The sequence below is a fragment of the Tetrao urogallus genome (assembly GCF_951394365.1).
Source record: "Tetrao urogallus genome assembly, chromosome: 11".
Lineage (NCBI taxonomy): Eukaryota > Metazoa > Chordata > Aves > Galliformes > Phasianidae > Tetrao > Tetrao urogallus.
Genome location: NC_136824.1, coordinates 2,500,507 through 2,522,612, shown reverse-complemented (window position 1 = coordinate 2,522,612; position 22,106 = coordinate 2,500,507). Strand labels below are relative to the sequence as shown.

General features: G+C 50.3%; 1 protein-coding gene across 1 annotated transcript in view; it reads right to left on the bottom strand.

The window, feature by feature from the left end:
- The window catches only part of IGDCC3 (immunoglobulin superfamily DCC subclass member 3), a gene marked incomplete at both ends in the record, with an annotated part of 83,084 nt that overhangs the window by 59,158 nt on the left and 1,820 nt on the right, over positions 1-22,106 (bottom strand). Inside the window, one exon of the mRNA XM_079540921.1 lies at positions 15,260-15,565. Within this exon, the coding sequence (XP_079397047.1) occupies positions 15,260-15,565 (306 nt within the window). The remainder of the gene's footprint in view (positions 1-15,259; positions 15,566-22,106) is intronic.

Sequence of the window (22,106 nt, the reverse complement as noted above, 5' to 3'; positions counted from 1 at the left end):
TTGCTAAGAAATACCAATGGAGCTGCTGAATGCCCCAGAAGGCACAGCCTGCATGCAAGCAAGAAGCCAGCAGAGGTTTTTCTGCAGGTGACCTTAGAGATATTCTTCTCCATGAGACAAGCTGCTCTACACTCACCAGCACAAAAAAACACATCATTGCTTTCTCCTTCCAAAAGGCCTGGTCCTGCCTGCTTATGCTGGGAGTAAGGCAGGAGAACTGAGCACTTGCAGGCCATTGAGCATGACATGGAAATACCCAAAGCCAACTGCTCCTCACAGTACCAGAAAAGCACCACTAGCGCTTGAAGCTCACAAGCACAGTGCATTTAAACACTGAAATCGGTTAAGTGCAACAGTTAATGAACTTTCTGCCACTTGTGCATCTAAAAAAATCTAATTAGAACAGGAAATTTTGACGTTGGCTTTGAAAAAGCATGAATGACTCCAGCAGAGCAGGTCTGAATTCCTCTCCAAGCACCAATCAGTTCCGCAGTAGAGCTCTGGACTGTCTCAGCACTTTCCTACCCCTCCTGTTTCTTCAAGTCCCCTCTGAAAAATGACAGTGATAGCAGTCACCTGCTTTGCTGGCCCTGCAAGCATTCCCTCACTAATCTTGGCACCGTCCTTTGTAGATAGAGAGCTGTTCTCAGCTTGAACTGTGCTGATATACACCAGCTGGATATCTGTCCCATTAAAGAGTAGGTGTTACTCAAGTCTATGTTCAATACCTAGGAAACAGGCTTGGGAAATGAGGTTATGCACACAGCATGGTGCTGCACATGAACTAGTAAAAAGCTTTCCTTCTGCCTCGCTGAGGCAGCCCCGAGTGACTGGATGATTACTGCACCTACATACAGTAAGGCTACGCTGTAAATACGTCAGCAAACAAACCTCAGAAGTGGTAAACACAAGGTGAGAGTATGGAATGTAGAAACAATCACACTTTTTGCTGGCATTTGCTAAGTGCATTGGCTAAATGCCTGAGCTACTGCAGGAAGGAGCTTCGAAGGCGCTCAGCACAGCCCAAATCACAGGCATGGATGCAACACAGCCTGATGTGCTCACAAACCAGGGAAGAGTCGATTGCAAAATTCACCATCGGGTTATCTGAATCTTTACAAAGTTACAACAGACTTACTAAAAGTCCCTCGGGTTTCTTCTGAAACTTCTCTCCCTAAGAAAGTCCCCAGGGGACATCAGCATTAAATTCCACATAGCCAGAAGCCCCCAGCTAAAAGCCCCGCACACCCAAAATGCAGATGTGTCCTCCAACACACACAGGGCAGGCTGCAACACCCTCACTAAGTAAAACTCAATTAATCTCCTGACCCTCCTCATTAAGATAAATGAGGTCTGACTGTCACTTTACCTTGCCACCCTTTCACTTAAAGCTGAGAAGGAAGCAGATTCTTAATTAGCATCCATTACGGTATTCACAGGAATTACTCAAGGAGTAAGCAATCTGCTATGGCTTAGCAGCCCTGGGTGACATTCTCCATCCCTGGGGGATGCCTGCCTTGTGCTGCAGGGGACAGAGCCCCAGCTGTGGCACCAGGGCAGTGCTGCATCTCACCTCCAGCACAGAAGGCAGCCAGGTGCCCACGTCAAACACCTACAAGGTCTGTGTGATCTCTGCATCTCTTCACTGTGGTTAAGGCTTAAGGTTTTCTAGCTCTTAGCCAAGATAACTCATCCACTCCAGTTAGAGCCAAAAATCCCATTCGCTGTCAGACGTGCACGAGCTCTCATTAGCAGAGGAGAGCTGGATGGTGAATGAGCAACCCTGGCTGCCTTACAGAGAGCTTCTTTTGTTCATGCCAGAGAGCTTCCTGCCACAGAATGCAAGGAGCACAGAACAGTTTCAGGAAGGATTAAAGAAAGCAGGTGGAACAGATTCAGGTTTTTTATACAGCCAGGGTTTAAGAAACTCATTGAGGAGCTGCAGCTACAAGGCCACTCTGACACAAACCGCAGGGCCCAAGCAAAACCACGTGTACCTTCAAACATCCCAGTGCCGGCCACCTCTGACCTGCATGCGATGCCTTCTCCTGAAGCACAGCTTTAACGCTCCCAGGGCACGAATGCAAAGTGCAGCCTGCATCTTACAGCACTTCTCACCTGCATCTCAGGGAGGAGCTGCTGCAGGGAACGTTAATGAGGAATAGGAAATCCCTGGGCTGCTGAGGTTGTCTCAGAGCATCACACACCGAGGTGTGACCCAGGCACTCCTGCTCCACCTGATGGGACAATCAGCTCCTGCCTCCAATGAAAGCACTGTGATCTCCATTGAGGAAGAGCAACGGATTTGATCCCATAGGAAAAAAGACCAAACGGTCTACTGGCTGTTTTAAGAATTCCTGACCTGAGGAGGACGGGACTGCGGTTCAATTTTATCAGCTGCTCAATAGGTGCGTTTAATGAACTTCATCGCTGGCTCTCAGCTCAGATGGGGATTAGCATTAAGCTGGGAGAAAACAAAGCCATGTGATGGAAAAACACAACTGAGGGTGGAATGCTATGGGGCCAAACCCATAAAAAAAAATCCCCAAATATTCCCACGTTATAAAGAAAATCATAAATCCCCCACAGTTCACCTTTCAGCAATCCTCCATTTATTCCCCATTAAAATCTCCCGGTTGTGCAAATTGGATTCAAATGAACGCATTTCCATTTGCAGGAGGAACCTCGACGTCAAGCTGTCAAAATGTCACTCTGTCACTCATGTTTTCATTGCTCCCTGTCACAACAGCGAGGCGTTCCCCTCCCCAGCGGCCTCCTTGGACACAAGGGAATGAGTGGCAGGGGGGGGACGGCTGCTGGCGGGGCGTCTCGTGGGGATGCCATGGTGCAAAAGTGTTGTTTGCCCGTGAATCCAGGCCCACCGGGCCCTTACTGGCATTGGCTGTCAGCCAAGCGCCGCCGGAGCACAAAAAGTCAATTTAGATGGGGATTTTCATTGACTGGCTGCCCCTCGTTCTTCATGTTTTCAGGGCGACTTATTACGAAAGCTGGCACCAGCCATACGCGGAGCTCTCGTGTAATGGTTTGACTCCGTTAGCAGCACCCAGGATGGAGACTGAATTATAGCCAGTGTGAAAAATATGTGTTATTAATTGAGGATAATCTACTGTGTGTCAGGGATTACGCTGCTCCTCTCGCCTTCCTTAACGCCAAGCCCATGGGAAAAGTCTTTAGAAACAGACCAGACCCATAAAATCCCTCTGTTCTAAGGGAAGTTTCTGAAAGCAGGAAAAATCTCCAGAACAAAAGTAAATCCCAAGTAGGGCCAAGATTTACCACTTGAGGCTACAGGGGGAAGGGGAAGCAGCAGTGACATTGCATGTGGGCTGGTTATAGGGCGCAGGAGACGACCAGGGACACAACCCAAAATCCAGGAGACAATGCAAAATAAAACTAGGGATCTTAAAGCTCAGATCCCAATTTTTATACACAGCTGCTCTCAGTGCAGAGATGGGAGCTTAACCATGCACGAGAACATCCCATGTTTTATTGATCATACTGAAAAAATACAAAGCACATCTCCTGAATGCCCAAACCGTGGGCACGAGACCGTACCAACCAGAGCCCCAAACCACCCTCAGTTCTGCACTGAGATGTTGCCTTCCAGCTCATGACCCCAAGCCTACGTTGCAAAGACTTGAATGCCATCATCTCACATCCCAGCAGGAAAAGGAAAAAACCACAGAATGAGATTCACAAACCCGTGATCTAACAAGGAAAGAAACTTCCAGTCCTGAAGCAATTGTCAGTTTCTCATCCTGCAAAGCACATGGGACTGCCGCTACACTTCTGCTTCCATAACACCCAGCAGTGATCAGCGTTAGGCCTTCCTAATGTGTCTCTGAAACAATAGCAATTAGAAAGTCGCCCATTCATATCTAAAGGCTTAGCAGACTACAACTTCCCTCAGGAGGCTACAGACATTTCATTGAAGCAATTATATTTATGTTGCATTAAAGTACTTTCCTTAGAGCCCCACAGTCACCTTTATACATAAGAAGCAGAGCGGTAAGGAGGAGCCCTCTCAACCCATCCAACTCCTCCAAGCAGATATTTTTGCCTGCTTAAAGACTGCTAAAACACACATCAGGGTTTCTTGCTGCCTTCTTTTTAATGCTATTATACTCGCTCATCCGTGGCATCTGACATGCAGATTGGAGCCTATTTACATGACAAGGAGCCAAAATGGAAGACACTCATCAGTTTATTCCACTCTCCCAGCGCTTGGAGTCTCATCAAGGAGCCAGTAATGCCTGGCAGTGTTGTGAGACCCCAACTTGCGGTGTTCTGCACCTCTATCAACCTTAGCTCTCATTACGATGAGATGCTTTCTAGCTTTTTTCTCTTCACTTATCATGCTATGCTAGAAACAGGACTCCAGTGTAGGAGAACAGCCATAGGTCAACAGACAAGCGAAAGGAATTAATAATTTGGTAGGTTTAAAAATCAAAATTAAATATCTGAGTTCAGAACCAGTGTTGTAATTTTGGGAGGGGAGAGATAGCCTGACTCAGAGTGTCTGAACACCAGAAGCTGTCAGCACAGTACAATACTTATTTTTCTTTTTTCCTCCCCTTTTCCTTCAGGAAGCAAAGCAGTCCTCCAGAGATATTCCACCTATGCATTTCAGAGCATGCAGTCAAAAATCATGTTGTCCCAAAGCCCTGCGATCCAGCAGCTGAAAACCTCTCCCTTCTGAGCGGCTCCAGCTGCTCCCTCCCAGCACCCCTGGGGCTCCTGGTCTGTGCCAGCAGCTAAGATCCAGGGCTGAAAAGACAGGTCTTGCAAAGCATACACACTGGGGGAGATCTTAGCACTACTGCTCAGAGCACTAAGGAGGGGACAGCTTCTTTGGCTCAGATCTGGGCTCCCCATCTGCCCTCCCAAGCTCTCTGCGTTGCAGGGCAATAGCTACCACAGCTCTGCATGCTGGTGCTGCCCAGCTCAGTGACCCAAAGGCATTGCCAGAGGCTGGAAACCAGCAGCCTGACTTCTGCAGCTAGCAGAGCATCTTGCAGGCATGAAACCCATCTCTGCTGCCTTGCTGGACATCACTGGGAATGCCACGGGCTGGGCTGGCCCCTGGTCGCATTGTCGTGTCGCATCCAAGCTGTCCTGGCCTAGGGATGAACTTGTTGCCATGGCGGGAGTCAAGGCATGCGTCGCGCTGCCGGCACGGCTTGCTTTTTGTTGCTTCGTTCCCATCCTCTCGCAGTGCTGGAGCAGCACAGCAAAAGCCAGCTGAGCAGAAAGCCCAAGGGCTCGGCGCTGCATTTCCCTGCTGCACACACTGCCTTTCCCCTGGGCTGCCTCCCGCTGGCAGGACACCACAACAGGCGAGAGATGCCAAAGCTTTGAGGCAGGAGCTCTGACCTGTGCAGAACAGGCTTTAAGTGACAGGAGGCAGCTCGCTCCATAAGGAGGTTGTCTCCTGCAATGTCACCCCTGGGCACGGCCAATGCGGTACTGCTGCGGGGATGTTTGTCACAGCAGCAGTATCTTTTAAAACTCCTCTCAGCATTGATTAGCCTCGGTAAAAAACCGAGGGTCTCTCTCATTCATACATTAATGAGTTGCTGAGGTTGGTATCCCTCGTCGCTACGGGCTTTAACAAGGAGGAAAGCAAAGGTGGACTTAAAAATGAAAGCGCCGCTCCTTCCTGAGCAGCGGTTTCAGTGCCTCTGAGATTACAAGGCAGCGCTGCTCTGCGTGTCAGCAAGCCTTGCCAAAATAATGAGCCTGCTTCCGTCCCAAACAGCTCCTGTTGCACTGGAGAAATGAGCAGAAAGGTATTATGGGCTCACACTCACCAGATGGATGTCCTGCTTTGTTCTCCGCTTACAGAAAACCCTACACACACAGTTTGGATTATCTTCATTGTAATTCTAATCACTGCCTCTCTGCAAGGCAAGGAGGGAAGGAGGGATCCTTGCCTCGGTCAGGAGAGCTAATTAAAAGTTGTGAGCCATCCAGGCTCCTTCGCATGCAGGAAGCACTCTTTGGAAGAGCAGGTAATCTCTCATTCTTAGGGGAGCCTCGTTAGTGAAAGAAAAATTAAGCAGGCTTCCCTTGGGCAGGGCGCTGTGCAAGCACGAACCCTGCTTCTCCTGCAGGACCACAGAGGTGCTTCACACGGATGCAAACTATACAGAAAGGTTTGTATGTGGTCCGTGGGTGCACAAACGCCTCTGTATGTATATCCAATGCTACCTTTTCTAAGTAGCTGCCTAGGAGCTGTAATGGAGCTGGACTGCTCCAAGCAGGAGCAGGGCCCCAGCCAGACCCAACCAGTTGGGAGGGGACCAGGAGGATCGGAGCCTCCATCCCCAATTCCAGAGAACAGATGGCTGTCACAGAGGTGCCCAAGGTCAATAGGATGCCATCAGTGGAGCCAGGCTTCCCAAGGCATTACCCACCACACTGCTTTGGCCAAAGCAGTCACACCTGAATCCTTACAGCCAGCTCCCAGGTGCTGTGCTTAGGGTGCAGACAAGTCCTTTGATAGGTGATGGGCAGCCCACTGCTCTGGGTTTCTGGGGCAGAGCCTGCAGAACCCCAAGTGTGCCCTGGAGCATCTCCTCCACAGCCCCTTCAGCACAAGCCCTGTATCTATCTAAAGACAGATTTTTCCCAATGCTCATAAAATACCTCCAAGCCTTATTACCTATGGGCTCACTTAAGACTCATTATTTTTATATGGACTTCTTCTTTCCCCTCCTTATTTTGGAGAGGGATTTTAAGCTGACCTACTTCTCCTCTCTGTGCATCAGGATCATCACAGACAGAAGCAGTCAGGACTTCCCCCGTCACTGCAAAGAACTCAAGATGAAGCAAAACCCTCAACCAAGACTGTCCCACAGCCCTCTGGGAGGGAGGAGGCTTATGGAAAACAAACACCACCAGACCTCACAGCTGTTATGTGAAAACCACAACCCCAAAATGTGCAGGAGCCAAGCCACAGGTTTTCACTGCACAGGACGGTGGCAGGACAAGCACAGGAGATGCTGAGCTGCAGGGAAAACACACAGCAATGGGCAACCACACCAAGAAACAAGTGGAAATAGAACTGCTGCTGTTGCCTGATCCTTGGGGAGTAGCACGAATCTGGTCTTTGCCTCAAGGGAATCCAGCTGCCCTGGGGAACTCTCCTGGCAGAAGGATGCTCTGGTTAATGCTCCTACCTTTATGCCCAAAGCAAATCCAAACACAAACAGGATCCGTTTCTACTACCAGAAGGATCTGCAAACTGACTTTAAACGGCACAGCTTAGACATCTGCAAACAGCTTACCCCAGAAAACACATCAACTCTCACCTTTCTTTTTATGAGAAGACTTGGGAGTGGCCAAAGGAACACAAGAAAGATCCCACTGCCAGCCACAACCATCTCGTTGTGATCCACAATGACTCGATGCGGCAGGATTGCTGCCCCTGCCCTTCCTGGGCACAGCAGGCAGGAAAACACTTGGTTTTCCCTTGATGAATGAGCACACAAGTATTGATCAAATGCAGCAGAGCACAATGCTGCAGCTGAAGTATGCACACACAGAGTCTTTTCTGCTAGGGCAACACCGCCGCTCATTTACACACCAGCAGCCTAAAACTCTCTCTTTTGTACATCCAAATTGATCCTCACTCTTAATTAGCGCTCTCAGTTGCAGCTAAATTTCATTTGTTTCTTCCAAACGTGGCCTGATCCATTGTCCCTCTCCTCTGACCTGTGAAAATTAGTCATTGAGCTCACTGACAGTGGTAAGTGCGAAATGCAGCATCAAAGGGACATAATGGGGGCCTCAGGACTGACAAAAAACCACCATTAATCAAGGCATGCTCAAGAGGTGCCAACTTACAGAGGCATGCGAGAGGTGCTGGTCTCAGGGAGGAGGGACAGGAGAGGATTCTGCCAGTACACAGAGAACATCTCCGCTCCTGGAGACATCCCAAGGATTCGCCTGCCTGCTCTCTCAGGGATCTCCTCGGTGCGAGGAGTGGGGACGGAGCTCGTCTCATGACATCACTGCTCTGCTCCAGATGCAGCCTGGCCCCTGCTGCTGTCAGGAGTGATGTGTGGGACACCCCAAGGGATCACGAGGGGAGCATCAGCGCTTCCTCCTGTGCTTCTAGAGCTGACACGAGTGCCTGCAGGCTCCCAGAGCTGAACATGGCATCATTCAGACAGGAGAGCCCAGTGCTGAGCCCTTGTGTCATCCCAGGGCTGAGCCAAGGAGAAGCTCAGGCAGCACTGACAGCACAGCGAGGCAAAACCGGGACACAGTCACCACATGGAGAGGGACCCCGCAATAGGACTGCAGCTACCTTTAGCTGGTAGGGGCAGAGAGACTTTCAATATCAGGAATCCAAAGCGAAGAGGAAAATCTGCAAAATTCCAACCTCTGTAGCCGAGCGGCGTGCTGAAGCCCTGTCCCGCAAATCCACATCGTTAAACAGACTCAGCAAATCCAAACGACTCTCACTTTCAAGGTCCTGCATTCAGAAGCCCACAATGGAGAACAATGAGGTAGAGAAAAAAACGAGGATCTTGACGCTGCATTCAGAAGGCCATCTGGTCCAGCCGGCACAGCCAGCGCTGGGAACGGGCAGCGCTGTGAGTTGAGATTTAATCTGAGCCACTTATTGAGTGACCTCAGGCGAATCGTTTGACCTCCTTTTGCCTCAGTCAACCCAACTGTAAAATTGGGTTTAAAGCAAGAACCTCTCTGAAAACCATATGCTGTGCCAAGGAGGAGTGGGAGCAGATCCCCTTCCCAGCAACAGGGCTGTGATGGAGGGTCAAGCCAAAAGTGGAGCAGAAAAGACAGGATCCAGCATCCCAACTGCTGTCTGCTCACTGATTTGTCCCTCCCAGCTTCGGGAGGAACGCTGGGGAAGCATGGAGGTCACTGGGGGACTGCCTTTGCTCATGTCACTTCTGCACCCAATGACCTCAAACATTCCAAATCAGGGTCCTCAAATCCCAAACTCATGGCGGGATCAGGGTGAACTACACAGCCCTGAGATGTCTCTACCAACAGCTTCCTACGTCTCTTTATTTATTTGTATTTTGGTCATTTTCAGTAACTGTAAGTCACAGGCACCATCAGAGCTTCGAGGCAAAAGCAGCAGCACATTCCTTTACCTTGGAGATACTTGCTGTTACCCACCAGATTAAGAGCATCGACTGCTATGGTCAAATGCCCTGGAAAGTTAATTCCTACTCACAGCCTTGCCAATGAAGGGCAGCAGGAACACAATCCCCTCTCTCACCTGAGCACCAGCACTGCATTGGCCTCTTGGCAGGCCTGCAGTGAAGCAAAGACGCAGATGAAACAATTCCCCAGCTAATGTGGGTCCCCAGCTTGTCCCCAAGGTGCTCAGAGCGCTTTGCAATAGCACTGACATGCACAGGGATTTGCAAAGGGCAAATCACTCCTTGTTCAGAGAAACTGAGGCACAGCTGGCTGAGGGGCTGGGCCTTTCTCAGGATACGAGAATGAAAGCCATACCTGTGGCACCATGCTAACACCCCAGGCAGAGAACTGGGGAGCATCCCCACACTGCAGAGCTGGCAGAATTTCTGTGCTCCGAGAGTTAATTGAGACAAATAACTCAACAGTGCTACCATTAATGAAATTCTTCTGATATATTTCCCCTGAGCTTTCTATAAATGACTAAGTGACATTACTGCCTGCAGTGCAAACCCACTATATGAGAGATAACATTGCTGGAGCGAAGGTTGGCGCATCTACGTCAGAAGCCTTGTGGAGAAGTGTGAGATGATATTTAAATAACTATCACACTGCTACGAAATGAGCAGCCGAGAGAAATATGGCCTTATAATGGGCTCGAGTCTCAGGATGGATTCTGGCTCTTAGATGCAGACACTGAAATGTGGCGAGTGGTTAAGTGATAAACTCTTTTAATCCCCCAAATCGACAAGAATTGCCAGCCAAATCTCCCCGCTCCCCCCGGTGGCTCCTAAATGTGTGTTTGCTTTGCAGCACATGTGGGGCCACAGTGTAGATGTAAGAGGCAGCATCATGTGAGCCAGAGTGTCCTGGAGGCAGCAGGAAGAAGAGCTGGTGAAGGGAAAGAGCCCACTCACCATCATCTCCCTCCCCTGGAAGCCTCTCAGTCTTTTTGCTCCACTCCATTTTATTTTTTCCTTCTCTTTTCCTGTAGCTCCTGTCGGGAATTTTTCCCCCCTGAGAACCACTGCTACACACCCAGAATTTGTGCTGGGTTCACCAAGACCTGTGAGCACCGAGAGCACAGACATCAGGAGGATGGAGGAAGTTTTAGGAGGAAGCTTAGGAGGAAGGGTGGTGAAGCACCGGAACAGGCTGCCCAAGGAGGCTGTGGATGCTCCATCCCTGGAGGCATTCAAGGCCAGGCTGGATGTGGCTCTGGGCAGCCTGGGCTGCTGGTTGGCAGCCCTGCACATAGCAGGATGATCATTGTGGTCCTTTTCAACCCAGGCCACTCTATGATTCTATGACCAGCCAGAGAAGCACAGCAGGTACCAACATGAAGCCCTTCTGCTCAAACTCAATATTCAGCACCAGATAAGAAAGAGCATTAAATGCAAACACAACTGTGTGTGTGAGTGCAGGAAGCCTGGTACGCAGCCCTGGATGTTAAACTGTGATAAACTGCAAGTGAACAACAGCCAGAAGTCGCTGGGAGGAGCACAACTGTATCTACAAAGCAGCAATGTGACACCAGGACACATTCTTTCCCACCAGCACGTGTCTCACACCCCAGAACAGACCACCACAACAGCATCCCATCCCAGCAGTGAGAACAGCCTCGCACGGTGCAAGCACAGGTGACAGCCAGGGCTCCGCTCACATGGAAGGCACAGAAAATCCCATAGCAAACCCATGTGTTTAAGGTCTCACTTCCCAAACTCAGCCTGCATCCCACAGTGGCACTGCCCAGGAAATACGCTGGTGACAAATTTGGTGCCACCTTATATAAACCTTAATTTTAAATGCTAACTTCATAATGAGTGGAACAAAACTGTGTAAAAACATTTCCCACTCTAAGCCTGGTTTGATCCCCCCAGTATGGCCTTCTTTTGTAATTACATCCCTTTGTGATCTCGCTCTAATGCCTTGTATTGTGACCCATAAAATAATCAGCCCCCTTTGTCTCTCTCTAATCCTTTTAGACTTCCTTCTTGTCTCTACACTCTTATAAATGCTGCCATTATTTGGGCTCAGCAGCTCTTCCCACCACCCCAGAGCCTGGAAAAGGGGCTGCAGGTTAAACCCTGAATGTATTCCACGCAGAGGAGCTGAACCCATGGGAAGAAGTGGGCTGCTTGGAAAACCCCACAACTCGCAACCTCCTCCCCTCAGCAGCAGCTTAGCAGGGAAAACAACTCGTGAGCATGCATATTCAGCAGACCTCCCTCTCTTTATATTTTGTAAACGGCCTCCAGACCCTCGGCCTGGGAGTCTGTGGGGAGAGCAGGTGACCCCAAGATAGGCTGAGAATGACCAGGGGGATGGAGGAATGGGACACAGGGCTAGATGCAGAAGGGAAGGGGTAAGGGAGCCCTGTGGGCACAGGGGATGCACGGTGCTAAGATAGGTGATGAGTGGTCCCCGATGGCAAGGCAAAGGAGGAGTGTGGCACTGCCAGCCCAGGTCTGTCCAGAGCTGCTCTCACACCAAGCTGTCACACACTGGGCCCGTTTCAACAAGCTTCAAGAAATGTCTCTGGATCCAAGTTGCACGATTGACTTACTTTCTCTTTTCTAATCTTTTTTTAATAGCACCAGATCAAACAGTGAAAATTGCTACTCTCAGGCTGGATGCGTGCAGAGCCTGAACCAATACCCAGTTAGATGGTGATTTCCAATTAGTGGTAACTGCTTGTTATTGAGTGATATAATCAATGGGTCTTACTTCACTGGCCGGCCTGTGATTTATGATGATGCAGAGCCAGCTCCATCAAATTACAGCATTGGCAAAAGGGCTGGAAATGCCACGAGACAACATGAGGAAGGCTGAGCTGAGCAAAGGGCAGCAGTGAGAAGAAAAGTGGAATCAATAGGCAGAGCTGTAAGAGAGCCACAGGTGGCTGCGGGTCAGGGAGCTTCCAAAGGAGTGGGTCCAGAGCTCAGGGGGTGTCTTCACCCACAGCCGGGCTCTCCTGGACACCCCTGCCTCAGGAAAACATCAAACTGATATTAATTAAAACAGCACCGAGTCATGAGAAATCATGAAACTGTCATTAGGGAAAAGATCTGTATTCAATAAGCTGATCAGATCATAAAAACATGCTGCATTCCACCTCTTCAACCTCCACACCAGGCTCTGAACAGGAGCAGAGACGCCAACCGAGGGCACTCCAAGCAGTGTGCCAGGCAGAGGGTGGGAATGCCGAGGCCCCTGCCTGGCTCAGCCACATGTGCACTGCTTGCACAGTCATTCAAAAGGAGGTGACAGCACAAAAATATGAGCAACGTGCTTCACACACAACTTGCCAACCCACAGAACAGACAAGATCTGCTTCCCTCCGCTCCGTATCTTTGCTTATTAGGAGCAAAATACAGAAATTCCCAAAGACTTCAGGCAATTTCATCAGCCCGTTTGGAGGAGGAAGGTTTTAAGACGTGTTCGCTCCATGGGGAAACTGAGGCAGGGGAGTAATAAGATCCGGGGCGGATGGGACTGACAACACAGGCTGCCCCGTTTTCCACTTCTACACACACCTATCACCGTGGCAGAGTTACAAACTGCAGCACCTCGGTGGTTTACAGCCTGTGCCAAAGCTGTGGTCTCTTTGCCAGGGGATACCTGCCCTCCCAGCGCCAGCAGAGCCGCACGCGCCGCGGCTGCGAGCCCCATATTCTTCCACTTAGACTTTGCTTCATGCCAACTGTCAGAGTACATTTGAAACATAAAAATATGATATCCAACCCACATTTCCTGAATGCAAATATGTACATTCCTCCGAGCCAAGAAGATTATATTCCAAGCAATAATACAAAGCCGGGGTCTGTAACGGTGATATGAGACTAACAGCGTGCCTTTGAAGACAGCAGAAAGTGCAGCAGAGCTCTCGAGGGGCTCTGCTCTGTCAGATCCCTTTTATTCCTCAGTAGCATGGCCTTGATCAACTTTCAAGATTTCTGTTTGCAAAAGGTTTCTGTTTCTCCTTTGCTTTTGTGCTCAGATGTCAGGCTCAGAGGGAAGAAGAGATCAGCGCTGGGATGAGGTTTTACTCGCTGGCACTGTTTACTTTGCTCTGCACAGGGCTGCTCAGCGCGTGGCTTTTTTCTTCCAGGCAGCCAGCACCCATGGCTTCAATGCGGTGCTCCCCTAAGATGCAGCTGACAACCCTTTGTTTGATTTGATTATCTGGAGCATGGAAGATCTCTGTTACCTGCAGGTAACCACCCTGAGATACAGAGGCTGGAGGGGACAGCTGGGATCTGCTCTCAGGAGGCAGAAGCGAGCCCTGTGCTGCCATCCATCACACCAGGAGCTGAGTAGGGCAGCAGGTTACACCTGCCCACAGTTTTCCCCAGTCACTCCTGTTATCAGCAGAAGCTGTGGCATCAAAGTCAGGTGCCCTACATTCTGTGCTGGCCTCACCCAGACGTTTTCTCAGAGCCTAAAGACAGAATGGGCTCCTGAGCATCTTCAGCGTGATCCCTTTTTTGTTTTGATTCACACGAAGATGGCTACAAAAGGAAATGCTATTTGGGGACACACAGCACATCACATACATATTGATGCCACAGCCAAGATAACAGTGTTTATTGACAATCTGCTATCCCAAAGGTAATTCCTCTGGCTCTCATGTCTCCTGTTTACAGGTCTGAGAAGTCTGACACTGTGCTTGCACGTCAGCCAGCTCCCAGCTCATAAATGCCAGAGCCATTCACAAAAGCGCTCTGAGGTTTAGCACCGCCAAGACTGACAAGTTTTAGATCCAGCTGCTAATCTGGCACGGACCCAAAGCCCTTGGCTCCTGGACAATGTCATTTCTTACACTACTGAAAAGCTAGGTTTGCAGATGGCCACTTCATGCACTTGGGAATTGTTATACACAAGGGCTGAAGTGTTCCCTTGGTGGGCTGCCAGCGGACCCCAGCGCAGCGGGGAGTGGGACGCGGAGCTTCAAAGGGCCCCCCAGGCTGGGGACTGCCACCAGGGGACCCTGGGTCTGGCCCCATACTTTGCCATAGACTTTTCTGCTTTGCACCAAGAAAGCATGGGGTAGCTTGCATATACAATGGAAGAAGTAGTAATGGGATTGCACACTAAGAATAGCGGTAGCCACCTTCCAAACAAGCTGGAAGACAATTCAATAACACTTAATTTAACAGATCAGCATTTGGCCAGGTCTCAGGATCTTATTGGACGCCCATGTTCCCAGCTTTACAGAAATTATACTTAGCAGCAACTTCTCATTACAAGCAAAAAGGATGAGCAACAGTCTGAGAGCAAAGCCATCTACACAAGGACAGAAGCCACAGTGAACAGCTCCTGAGCTCTGCTTCAGTCTCAGGACAGATCCACAACCAGAGCTGGCAAAGGGGGAAAGTCACCAGAATCACAGAATCACAAGGTTGGAAACAACCTGCTGGATTATCCAGTCCAACAGCAGACACCCCAAGAGGACCACAGCCACTGCAGCATTTCCAGATGCAAGGGGCTGGAGTTGCAGCCAGCCCTGTAATTCTTCCTCCCCCACCTTTAAATTTCATTCCCTCGCTGACATTTTCATCTCTCTCCTCCTCCAGGCTCACCCACCAGACTATCTGTCTGGTGTTGTTAGCCTTGCCCCCAAAGGCACTGCCACGCTTGATAGTAAATAAGACCTTGCTGCCTCCACACTGCCTGTCTTAAATAACAAAATGAGAGAAACCATGACCTTCTGAAGGTCTTCGTCTCTGGTTTGGCCAAGCAGAGTCCATCAAGCTGCAAAGCTGACCCTGGTTTCAATCTCCCTGCCGTGGGCTGGCTGCCCCCACCAGCTCAGGGCCCCATTCACCCCTGCCTTGAGCACCTCCAGGGATGGGGCACACACAGCTCTCCGGGCAGCAGTGCCAGGGCCTCACCACCCTCTGAGTAAAGAATTTCCACCTGACACCTAGCCTAAATCTCTGTTCTTTCAGTTTAAAATCATTTCTCCTTGTCCTATCACCGTCACACCACGCTTCCCAGCAAAACCAGAGCCCACAGCAGAACCACAGCACGGCAGGGCAAAGCCTCTACTTACTCGCCGCCTGGATCTTCGCCTTCCGGCTCACCACCAGCCCATAATGGTTCTGTGCCATGCAGTCGTACTCGCCCTCGTCGGAGGAGCCGTCTCCCCGCACCCTCTGGAAGCGGGAGACGTACAGCGAGCCGTTGGCCAACATGAAGGCGTTCTCGCTGTCCACGATCAGGGCGCCGTTCTTGCGCCACGTGATGGTGATGGGCTGGATGCCTTCCACCTGGCAGTAGAGGATCAGGGGCTGCTCCTGCACCGCTATGTCATCGCTGGGCTCCACAACGAACGCCAGCTCAGAGGAGTGACCGAAATCTGAAAAGCGAGGAGAGAGAAGGGCAACGCATCAGCAACAAGATGAAGCGACAGTCAACACTAAGGCAGCTAACAGGCCATTCACATTCCAGAAAAATAAGCAACCTTTGGGCGTGCTTTGCATCCAAAGGCTTTGCCCTCAGAATCCCAGGTTCGGTTTCCAAAGGCACATCCACAGACGCAGCTCTCCAAGGCTGAGATAAGTTACTGCAGAATTTGTCCCGACAACAGGCAAACCCCCCCTTCCCATCGCACAGATACACACTCCTTTACTTCTTTTGCCAACTGAACGTTTAAACTCTATGTCTTTGGCCTGCTATGCTTCATTTGGTCCAGCACCCCTTTTTAGGGTGTAATTTGCCATTCAACCATGATTAGGCACTACAGAAGGCGACAGAAATAGAGCTGTTGTTTAAAGGTTAGCCCAAAACACACACTGACATGAAAGACCAAGAAACAGGAGTCATATAAATATTTGAAGGGTGTAAACATAGTGATGGAGGCAATTTTTTAAATTTTTTTTAAGGGAAGAGCAATGAAGAAATTCCAGAAGAGCAAGAAAAGTGGTATTTCCGAGCACAGGGAAAACCATTCTGGCCGTTCTTTTGGTGCAGCTCCCACAGATCTGCTCTGACACCCAGCTTCCCCCTTCTCCTGGGCTCCAGGTGCCCAATGCCACGGCTTCCTTCAGGACTGGGATGCATGTGGCCAACATCTCCCAGCAGACAGAAGCCACAGAATGGTCTTTGGGATGCCTGCCTCTGGCAGACCCCAGCACGGCCAGGATCCCACCATGAGAAAGGTCCAACTGGGTGGAGAGCAGATCGTTAATGCATGGGAGGAGTAGGAGAGAGCTAGCCTAAAAGAAGGGAGAAAAAAAAAAAAAAGAAAAAAAGAAAAAATGCCTGTCTTTTTTTTGCTCTGCAAACCCAGCGAGATTTTTTTCTTTCTTTCTGCAAATCCCCATTGCTTTCTACAGCAACTTAAATTGGATTACGGGGGATAAACATTGAGTGCAACCTGAGCCAAGGCAGATGGACGGAGCAGACAAAGAAGGCCAGGGTAGTGCAGGCAGGTCAAAGGTACTGCTGTCAAGGTATGAGTGTGTGCAGGGAATGGACAAACTCTACTTAGTGACAGACACCTAAAGCACACACTTTATTAACCCATTAAGTCTTAAAACGTCAGGCTGGCCCCAGCCATCTCAGTGATCTATCGCTCGCCGTGACTGCTCTCTTTACGAGATAGCCTTGGGGTCCTCTCTGCAAGTTACACTGCAGCCAGCACAAAGCCATCAATTACTTTATGAAAATTAAGGAATTGAGATGAATGCTCTGCATTTTTCTGCAAAGTGGACAGAGCCTCATCAGCACCAACCACGCTGGGGCCCCACTCCATGTTATGCAGGATAGGGACCCCCTCCTGCCTCCCCTCTGAGCTTCTGGCTCTCTACAGACTGACCAGGAATTTAGGATTTAACCTAAAAGACAACCAAAAGAAAACAACCAACACAAATCCTAATGAATTAAATGCCCCATCTTCCCCCAGCTCCCCCGTATTCTCAGATAAAACAGCTTGTTATTATACGTACAATAAAGGAAGTAAGGAAGAATCAACCTAATTACATGCCCTTCCCACAATAGCTGCCATTATAATAACCATCATTAAGGCGTGTGATTGGAGATAATCATGTTTACCTCCATAAACATTCGGTCTGCATCCAAACCACGGGCTGCTCGAGCAGCAGCAGTGAGGGCACTCACAATTAGGACTGGTGGGACACAAAGTGGGGCAGGGACAGCTGCTGGCTGCTCCTGAGGTCTCCTTGGGACTGTGCCTCCAGGGGTGACACAGGACATCGACTGCTTTGTTCCCTACAGATGCCTGAAGCACCAGAAGCACCCCAAATTCTGGCTCCTGGGATGCTTTTCTGTCCTTGAAGAAATCCCACTGCCACTTTCCTGAGCTTCAGGGCAAGGCAACCAGCTGATGGGATGCATGAGGAGAGGGAAGCCCAGCCCCTCCTTACATCAGACAGATAACAAGTGCTAATATGGGATTAAGGGAGAAGCCAAGCTCCGTCCTTCACCCCAACACCCCATATAAGCTCTGGGACGCTGCACCATCCAGTGCTGCACAGCATAAGGAACAAGCACGAGAAACCAGCCCACAAACTGCCCAGCCTAGGGCCCATGGGCTGCTGCACAGCTGCTCTGAAGAAAGCAGGGCACAAGACACGGTAGGAACTGGGCACCTTACACGCTTTGTCCTCTTTGAAATATTTCCCTGCATCCACTTGGCTGTAACCACAGTGGGAATTTCCACTCAGTGGGATTACTCACAAATAGCATGGATTTCAAGAACTGGGCTCTGAACAGATGAAGCTGAGGTCTGGCCTTCCAAATGGGCACTGTGGGGACACAAGTCCTCAAAGCAGACCCCAGACCTGGGATAAGAGGTGAAGGCAGCAGGATGAGGTACTGGGGACGAGGGGCAGCAGCTCCATTAGCAGCAATATCTGACCAGGCAGCAGCGAGGCACAGAAATGATGGAAAGGAAGCAAATGATGCTCTGAACATGCATGGAAACAGCAAAAGTGTGACTAATTGTGAGAGAGGAAATCACTGAGGACATATGCGTTCCCTATAGAGTCTAAAAGCCCCAGCCACGGGCTGAGTACCAAACCTGCCCATCCCACACGGCATCCCAGGCCCCAGCCCTGCAGCATTATGCTCTGCAGTGCCTCTCCTGCAAGCAGGCACGGGGTTGGAGGTGAGGAGATCACCCATCAGAGCCCCAGCCCTTTGCTGGACAACCTCCTTCTCTCCTACAGAAGGATGAAGGGAGGAAGCCTTATCAGCTCTGACATAAAGGCCACGAGAAAATTATTGGAACCCTCACCCTACAAGTCTGCTTTTGAGTAACATTTACCATCTCCCTGAGCTACACAATATGAGACGATATGTGCAAATATTTAACAAAAACTACTTCCCCTATTGATCAAGCAGACAGGCATACTCAGAGAAACCAATTAGCACTTGTGCTTTTGAACCAAGAGATTTATTTAGTGCTGAGAGAAAGAACTTGGAATTAATGGGAAGCTTAAAAGACACTTTGAAGTATATTTAAAAAAAAAAAAAAAAAGTTTAATTATTTTTCACTTGACACTGTGATTCATGCTCAAAGCTTCAAAAGGACTCGCTCATATCTGAGTATTGTCCTTTTCCATTTGGGAAACGTGGCGTTGGCTTTCTGTCCTGTTCTTTGGAAAGGTACAGCATCCCACCAAGAAAGCCAATCCCATAGAATAGAATGATAGAATGGCCTGGGTTGCAAAGGACCACAATGCTCATCCAGTTCCAACCCCCTGCTATGTGCAGGGCTGCCAACCAGCAGACCAGGCTGCACAGAGCCACATCCAGCCTGGCCTTGAATGCCTCCAGGACGGGGCATCCACAGCCTCCTTGGGCAACCTGTTCAGTGCCTCACCACCTCTGTGTGAAAATTTCCTCCTATTCCTATCAGGAATGCCAATCCCAAAGGCCCAGCTCCCAACATCCTGGGGCAGGATCCCTGCATTGCCCATGGTCACGGATGGGGCCTGGGCAACCCAACATGGTGAGGGCAATCAGCCCACTGCAGTGGGACTGGGTGATCTTTAAGATCCCTTCCAACACATCCACTCCACAACCCTACAATTCACCCTGGTGCACCGACCTGCCCTGCACCCAGCCCTGTCCCAGCAGCACGTCCTTGTGTGAGCAGAAAGCTCTCGTGTGCCCTCCCCTGATTTACTGTGTTTGTTCCCAATGCAACGCAGCATAAATCAGCAGCGCCCCACCAGCAGCCATCACCAAGGTTATGCTCTGGTCCTGCTTCAATACAGCCAAAAGAAAGCATCCCCACTCATGAGCAGAGATCTGGGGCTGTGGGTTGGTGTTAGGACAAAGCACATGGGAGCAGGGCAGGTTGGGATGGCCCAGCAAACTACAACTGCTGCTTACTGTTGGTGCTTTTATTTTTAAGCACTCCTGCAAATGCAAAAAGGTGGAGGGAGCAGCTCTCCACAGCTGAAAGGCGTTCTCCTGCAGATTAAAACAGGTTTCAGCTGATGAAATTGGCAACCTAAAAACCCAGCTGGTGCCCCTTAAATCTCCTCCAGGCTGACCCAGACACTAACGAGAAAAGCACTACACTGCAGTAAAGTGCAAATTGGCTCTTTAGGGCATCCAGAAAAAATTTACATGCAAAGAAGAGGAGAATAGGCTGCAGCATGCCCCATGTCTTGCTGGCAGTAAAGTTTACTGGCTCAGAATTTTTTATTCCCTTTCCTTTTGGACAGAGGCTACGCAAAGCGATTTCTCCGTCAGGTACCCACTTGCTATGGGACTGCAGGAGGCTCTGTGGGGATAACAGGAGATCTTGGCCACCTGATGCCAAGTTCAGCCACGCAGCCAGCATCTCCGCCCTGGGTTTCATCCAGGGAAGGCAAACCCCACTCAGAGAGGCACAGAAACGGCTCCAAATAATTTTCAGATGTTTGAGACCAGATCGGGCCAATCCCAGGAGGCTGCTTGTTAAGCACAGAGTGGAAGCAGGAAGCATTCCCAGCACAAAGGGCCCTTCCAGGACACGCTCCATGAGCCCTAAAGAAAGGGCACAGCCTGGCAGTGGAGCTGGAAAGGGCAAAGACCCTTTTCATGCTAACAGCTCTACCCACAGGAAGGAACCCCGAGCACACAGCAGCCCCATGCTGTTATCCGTTCCCCACGTGGTCAGCAGCCCCAACCTGATCTCACCTCTCATACAAACACAGAATGACCAGGGAGAGAAAGGATGAATGCGGAGCTGGGCTCAGCATGGCCACAGGCACCCCAACATCACCGGGTCCCATCGCATCGCCCTGAAATTTGTGTGCAGTGCTGGTGGGCAGGAGCACGCAATGCACAGGGAGAGGCAAGGTCCTTCTGGAGGCACAGAGCTTTCTGCACGTGTTAAACACTTTGAAAGTCCTCACCACAGCGCGTTCTCAGGAAGCACCCCGTTCCCTCCTCCCTCCTTTTGCTTCCCTCCCCCTCTGCTCCATCACCTCCCACTCCACAGCTCTGAAATTTGGGATGAAGGGAAACACCACCTCAGTCATCTCAACGCACAGCTGAGCACCGCAGCACTCCCTTAGGTCCAAAAGCAGAGTGAAACCCAACCACTTCTCTCCTGTTTTGTGCACTCTCAGGTTCCAGCAGCAAAGCTCCTCATACAGAAACATCCCCCACGTGCAAAAAGCCAGAAAGGCAGCAAATCCTCCACTCTGGCTTTAAGTTACCAGCACAGGAGCACGTTGGCTGATAAGTGAGCAGACTCCTCTTGATGCAGAAGCAAGGCAGAGCAGCACACTGTGCGCTTTGCCAACGTGCCTCCCTCTTCTCTTAAAGTGCGATTATTGACATGTTTGCCTCCTTAAACCATTGGTTTTATGTGCTTGCCAATGGCTCCTGAACACGTGCAAACAATTATTTTTATTTTCTTGCAAAACCAAAATGTTGCATATTCTTTTGGATAAACCAAGCTCGGGTAGGTTTTCATGAGCCCCGCTCCATAATTTATTAGTTTCTAAACTCTGTAAACTAAAAGCTCCAGTAAAGTTCAAATAAGTTTGTGATTTCAAAGTAATTTTGAGCAGACCATTCGTGTTCCTGCCCAGCACTATTCAGCTGATTTCAGTGGGAATTCTTCATCTGCAGAGGGGGGCTCCAGCATTGTTCTGTTAGATCAAATAAAAGGACAATATCCGGGGTCAGAAGCCCAGGAGCGCAAAGCACGAGGAAATGATGGTGGGGGAAGGGGACACAGGAGAAGCATCTCCTGCCCCAGATCTGCTGCTGGCTACGTAATGGAACCGCTGGGGCAGTGCGTGGCTTTGGGGCCACACCAACACTGGCAGCAGCTTTGTGTGATAGCCACTGCCCCACTGCCATCAGAACCAGCACAAGGTCCCCGCACGGCTTTGCTGCCCCAGTGTTACACACAAAGGTGTTCCTGTTGGAAAGTGGGATGGGAGGAGATGGGGCTGCGAGCCCCAGGTTTGGGCTGCAGGGGGGTCAATGCTCAGCACTGTGTGTGCTGTGAAATGGGGCTCTGCAGAGCAAGAAAGGGAGAAAAGCTCAGGCAGAGGGAAAGGAATCAGGAGGCTTTTTCATGTATACACGCGTCAGGGGAAAGGTGTTGCAGCTCTCTGCTGGGCTGCTCTGCACTGCCTGCACAGGGGTGCAGCAGCCAAAATTGGGATCGAGCAAAGAGAGGCAGGGACCCAGGCTGCAACTTTGGATACTCTGCCACCATCCACTCCTAACGAGAGCAGGAGCTCGCAATGTGCATGACGAGTAACAAGGCAAAGAGCCATCCGATCAGTGCAGCATTTCCAGCTCCCTGTGCTGGGGGTGGCAGGGTGGAGTGGGGGCACCAACCTGCCCTGCAGCCCCATCCTTCAGCTGGCTCTCAAATCCCCCAAAGGAAGCTCAGTATGGGTGGCACCAGCAGACAC